General features: G+C 51.5%; 2 protein-coding genes across 2 annotated transcripts; both read right to left on the bottom strand.

The window, feature by feature from the left end:
- Nucleotides 1-48: 48 nt before the first annotated feature.
- On the bottom strand, nucleotides 49-552 carry BO97DRAFT_444158 (uncharacterized protein; the record flags this gene model as incomplete). Its single annotated transcript, XM_025698430.1, has 1 exon — nucleotides 49-552. One exon carries the CDS (start codon nucleotides 550-552, stop codon nucleotides 49-51), a length of 504 nt encoding a protein of 167 aa, XP_025550406.1.
- Nucleotides 553-1,062: 510 nt separating this feature from the next.
- Nucleotides 1,063-2,634, bottom strand: BO97DRAFT_108195 (macro domain-containing protein). Its single transcript, XM_025689885.1, has 2 exons — nucleotides 1,744-2,634; nucleotides 1,063-1,613 (listed from the first exon to the last, which is right to left on the bottom strand). Exons 1-2 carry the CDS (start codon nucleotides 2,379-2,381, stop codon nucleotides 1,160-1,162), a joined length of 1,092 nt encoding a protein of 363 aa, XP_025550405.1. The 5' UTR covers nucleotides 2,382-2,634; the 3' UTR covers nucleotides 1,063-1,159.
- Nucleotides 2,635-6,000: the final 3,366 nt, after the last annotated feature.

The raw sequence follows: 6,000 nt of genomic DNA, 5'->3' as shown, positions 1-6,000 counted from the left end.
CCCCCACCCATGGTCCCCAGTCCCCGAGAGTTTACAAAAAGGGTCAACTCACCGAAATGTAACCAACATCCCACGCTCCAACCTCCGCTTGCGCTCCCACGGCCAGAACCCCCCGCCCCCCCACATATTGACCAGTACCATGTCGCTGGTGGTGTGCATCTGCTCGTAGTCCTCGTTCAGGTAGGGCGTCATGCTGGGTCCGCGCACCCACATGACCTGCAGGACGTGCTCGGAGAAGAAGAGGCCGATAGGGAGGAGCGGGAGGGCGGCGCCTAGGACGCGCACGGAGCGGCGGAAGGGCAGCGGGAGGGTCGCGTAGCGGGTGCGTAGGTGGGCGAAGAAGCTGGGTCGGTTTGGATGGCGGGGTGGTTGTTGCTGTTGGGTTTGGGACTGGGGTTGCGACTGGAACTGCGACTGCGACTGGGGAATGGTGGTGCTGGCTTGCGGTGTAGGTGTAGTTGTTGGGGATGCGCGGCGGAGGGCTTTGGATTGTTCGGGGGATAGGACGCGCGGTCTGGGTTTGGGGATCGGTTTGGGGGTTGGGGGTGGCATTTTTGCGCTTGTCTTTTGTGGGATTTGGGTTATTTGGCTGGTTTGATGGGTGGTATGGATGGAAGGATGGAGCGGAGGGCGCGGAGAGCGGAGGAGCGGAAGAAATGGGGTTGTTTAGTTGGCGCGTTGAGTGATGGATGATGATCCGATAATTGGGATCGGTGGTCTGTTAGATTGTCATTCAGTAGAGTAAACAGGATTTGGCGGGTCAATTGCTCAGATCGTGTCGCAATCGGTATCGGGATTGAAGTTGGAGATGATTGTGATAATTATCGCAAGCTTGTTTGTCCTGTTTGCATTAGCCGCTTTAGGAACATTGTCCTGTGACCGTGGACTGTAAACACAGGTAGATGGAATTGATACCGTCACTAGAACAAACTTCTGAGGGGAATGATTATCAAATGTACTCCGCATCTAGCAAGGACATACGCATTGAAAGGTAAATTAGCTATTGCCATTAATCGAATATCTGGTTGTTGATGGGTGCGCTTTTCGCTCTGCATCATGCGCACAAGACCACTGAAGGATCAGTCCTAACGCCAGCCTAATCATCAAATATTCGTTCGTAAGGATGTGTGCGTCCCTTTCCCTCCCATGCCGTTATCAACTACCAGTCCTTCGTCATGAGGCTGTCCTTTGCGAGAATGCCGTCCGACGACTGCGAGCCATCCATGTCAATGATTCCACTCGATTGAACGCTCTGCACATCCGTGGCAGACGGAGGCCGGTCAACCTCGACTGGGTCGTCATCCAATCTCTCCGTGCGCCCATCCTCGGACTTGTGCACCTCCTCCCAATCGTCATCCGACCTGATGGAAAAATCCTCCATGTGGCTTTTACCTCGCTGCTCGGTATCAGTCACGTTTACCCTCTGTTTCTTGGTCTCCGGTTGGCCATCTAGTCCGGGCTCCAGGGTGGGCGCATCGGGGAGCTTGGCTGCGAGTGTTTCGGACGAGAGTAAGGACTCACCGTCAGTGTTTGTTGACTGGGACTGGGTCTGCTCGTTGGGGCTGCCGCTTGTGGTGCTGGGAACATCCTGACCCTCGGGTGGGAAGAACAAACTGGCACACGCGCATATCGTTGTCAGTGCCCATATCACACAACTCGATAATACATCAAGAATCGGTGATAGCAACCCAGAAGCAAAGGCCATGAGATGGGAAGGGGGGAAAAGAAGAGCCAAAAACTCACGGGATGAGCTTCTCATACGCCGCCTCGTCCTTCCGCTCAAAGTTACAAAAGATGATCCGCTCCAACTTGCCGATATTCCCAGGCTTCTCCAAGAACTGACGCGTCTCATCCAGGACCGCCCGCGCCGCAGCCTCACTCGGATACCCATACACACCCGTACTGACGGCCGAGAAGGCGATACTGCTCATGTGGTTCTCCACGGCCACTTCCAAACTGCGACGGTAGCAGCTCCGGAGCAGCGACTCGGGACGCTCGGGCCCTCCCCTGCGCAGTTCAGATTTGTAGATGGGCCCAACGGTGTGGATGACTCGTTTGCAAGGGAGTTCGTACGCGGCGGTGATCTTGGCGTCGCCGGGATCGCAGCCGTCCAGCGTGCGGCACTCGCGCAGCAGGTCTGGACCCGCGGCGCGGTGGATGACGCCGTCGACACCGCCACCACCCAGGAGACTCTCGTTGGCGGCGTTGACGATGCAGTCGACGCCCTGCAGCTTGGTGATGTCATTGCGAATCAATGCGATCGTGTCGTTGAAGGCCTTGGACGGCTGGGCCGCGGAGGCGGCGGCGGGGATCAAACGCTTCAGTCTGTACAGCAGGGACACGGTCGGGATCTCCGCGAGAGGTATGAGGGGACCCGCCATCTTGGGAGCAGGGACGGGGACGGCCGGGTTTTGTTATCCGGGAATTTGTTTATAGTAGAACGATGATGAACCTCCCCGCGTTTGACGTGGAGGTGGAGTCGGGTACTTGCAGCGCAGTTGAACGATCACCTGGGAAGTTACCTGTACAGTCAGACAGATATCGATTGATATAGGGAATAGTCAATCGATATCAAGTGAAAATGAGATGCAATAGATGGTGTTTCGTAGGATCTTCTTTGTCTGGAAGCTGCCATGGAGGGGAAGGAGCAGCTTGTCGCACGTGATTGGCACATGATTCCTTCTTATCTTATCGCGGGGTCAACCAAGAAGTGAATGTTTGCATAACGTCATGGTGGAACTCGATTTTGACCTACAGAGCCAGCATCACATGCCTCTCTTGCGGCAATATGGTAAAGAAGAACTCAATTGCTCTCAGAACAGCCTCAGCGCCTTCTATTATCTCCTACAAATCCTCTCAGCCACAAGCATGACATGATTACCATCTCATGATCCAAATGTTAGTGTCGAGTCACGCTACTGTCAACCACGAAGCAGCACTCCTTCAACTCAAATGGTATGACCTCGACATCGGTGAAAGAGAGAAGTTAATTGACGCCCATATCAATGCAAAACAGACCGAACTACTCATAGCCTACAATAAAGCAGCTCTGCCGCTAACCGAATGTCACCACCATACTCTAATCCAATCCATCCCAAAGACGAACTATAGCAATCTGATGTACGATGTCGAAATCAGGTTAATTTACACCCGATCGCGATCGATCCCTACTCGCCACCTCACCGACTCTTATACAGACCCAACAAAGTACCTATCAGCCCCAGCCAATAATTGGAAGTCTTTTCCGAAGAAGAGGGGGGGAAATGGGGAGGCAGTCCATAATCCGATTGTGCGCGGATAGCACCCAAGCGCCCTGCAGGAACTGGAGGTCCGTTCCCTCACAGCTCAGAGCAAAACCCCCCGCATGGGAAGTGACCCAGCCTCTCTCTATATATCTCAAATACGACATATGGTAGTGCCCAGATCGAGAAACCAGAGAGGGGAGACAGGACGATCGGGGAGCTTAATCAAAGGTTAGATGTCACCGCTTGTGTTCGATCGGGGGCAGATTCCGGGATTGTCCCCCTGTATTGCCCGATGTGGACTTGATTGATTGATGCAATGCCAGATGTAATGCAGATGCTTCTTGTGTTGTTTGTTTTTTCGATATGATAGATCGAGTCGGAAGTGATCTGTAAAGTGTATAGAGCTATGGGATACAGTGCATTGAACTCAAGCAGATAATCAATCGAGCCACATCTTACAGGTGAGGGAAGAGTAATGATTGGCTGAGGTGAGGGTAGGGCGAGCTAATGCAAGGGCAAACACTGCGTGAAGTTTTTTCTTCTTCTTTGCACGCGACAGTTGAAATCTAGATACTTAGGTATTTGCGTTCGGAGATGCAGTGTGATTTATCAAATGATGTCACAACCATGGAGATAATTAGAGGCTCGCATGATCGGTTAGTATGATGTACTCGCTCATTTTCTGCTTTTGCTTTTCCCTTCTCCATCATGCACCCAGACTGCATCGCCACATCATTCTAGCATATGTCCATTCCAAATCCCCTGTCAGTAAGTACATCGAAACCACACCCAATGAGGAAGAAGTGGGTACCTTTTGAACGGGATTGTTCGGATGAAAGGGGGAAAGGGGGTCCAAGCAAAGATTCGATCTCGTCCATCCGCCACTGTGAGATTCAATCGGGGTTCACAACACGAACAGACGAGGAAAATTAGATGATGAACTCATGCTGCAGTGATGCGAGTCTAGCAGTTTAGTGCGGTTGCCTTCCTCGCTGCCTTTCTTCGAGGACCTGGAAATAGTAGAGAGAAGGTGCTCTCTGCTCTACATCTTGGCTCCAGGTGATAGCAGACTGCGTCAACAGTCAGACGGCTGTCACTAACACCTCCTTACAGATGGAAGACGAGCTCGAGAAGCTAGGTAATGTCCGTAAACTACTCCTTTGCGCTAGTCGTAGTAGAAGTCAAAAGCTTCATCCCCTCGGAGATAAAATTGTGACCCCATGACACTTGAGACATATGAATCCACCGGCACTGGACCATCGAGCTCGCAGTGATTGTGTCTGGGCGTATACCTATCCAAGTACGGAGATAGTTCAATAGCTTCAAGGGTATTTCACCACTCCCAAAACATATTGGCCACGGGGAAGCGACTTAGGTTGACCGGCTCCCCTTCTTCGCGGAAGAAAAACGCCCCTGGGCTTGCCAGTTATAGATTTCTCGCGCGTGTCGATCTAGACCAGAAGTTTGCCTGCAAAGGAAGGGATGGGAAACAAGAGACAAAACAAAGGATTTGTATTTCGGTTGTATGTTACGCAGCCAACCCCACAGAAGAGAATCGTGTGGTTCACTGTACCTTTCTCACTATGCCCCATTTATGGTGTGGGTCGGTTCGAGGCTCCAAAACAAACAAGAAACTTTCGCAACATACATGCGGCCCAATCGCCGATTCCAAATCCTCCCATCGACTGAAATGTTTTGTTGGTGCTTTCTCGGCCACTCGGCAGATTCCAATCGATCTGGGTGCCGTCGTGCCGAGAACGGGGCAGCGGGAAGGGCAAAGCAGGGGGGGAGAAAGGAGGAGAGGAAGGTCACAGGAGGAGGAGGATGGGGGGTGGATGGAAGGAAAGAAGTTCCTTGCTACATGTAACTGTCCGAGAATAGGGAAAATAGAAAAAAAAAAAAAAAAAAAAGAAGAAAAAAAAAAGGGACGACAATCCAGTCTATTCTAAACTACTCCTAGTTAGCCTCCCCCAAGTTTGAAAGATTTTCTTCACAGTCAGATGGTTCCTCTTTTCTTCACTCAACCACCTAAACCTGAATAGTTAAGAGTTTTCCTGTAGCCGAGTTCTGTAGTCGCTTCAACTCAACCTCAACTTCACTTTTCCTCTTCCCCTTTCGTCTTCGTAAAAGCCGAGGAAGTGGAGGCCCCGTCGGTCTTCACTTCCATCCATTCAGCGGATGTATTCGTTGTGGATCGGCGTATGCAGAATGGCAGATGGCAGGCCTTGAGGTTCGACCGTCGACCAAGGCTGCCGATCGAAGGTTTCCCTTCGTACCTTTTTCTTTCCACTAGACTATCTTCGACTATCCCGTAAACTGCTGTCAAGATCCATCTGAAGTGCTCAAACCCAAAAAGGCTTAGAGCGGGCCCCCCTTCCAGCGGCCGGCGCGCGATCCAAGATGAACTGTCCCATGATTCCCCATCCCGTGCGATCGCTAATCCTAACCCGCTTTGGGTATCAAGGGCACCACGGGCACACCATCGCCGACCGATAGATCGTAGACTAGCCCACTAACGCTAGACACCGAACAGCAGGAAAAAAAGAACAACAAGCAATCTGGTGGTACTAAGTAACAGTATAGTAATGCACCTCATCCCACAAGCGTATTTTCATGTCTCCTCTACAAGACCAAAAGTGAAGCTATTAGTCAACGAGAGACTAGAAGAAAATTTTCTGATCAGGAAAGGGGACTATTTCAAATCGTAGTACTATCTATGATCCGGGATTTGGTGATGTAATCTTTCTCCCCAAAA

The sequence above is a fragment of the Aspergillus homomorphus genome (genome assembly GCF_003184865.1).
Source record: "Aspergillus homomorphus CBS 101889 unplaced genomic scaffold BO97scaffold_24, whole genome shotgun sequence".
Taxonomy (NCBI): Eukaryota; Fungi; Ascomycota; class Eurotiomycetes; order Eurotiales; family Aspergillaceae; genus Aspergillus; species Aspergillus homomorphus.
This window is presented reverse-complemented; position numbering and strand designations above follow the sequence as displayed.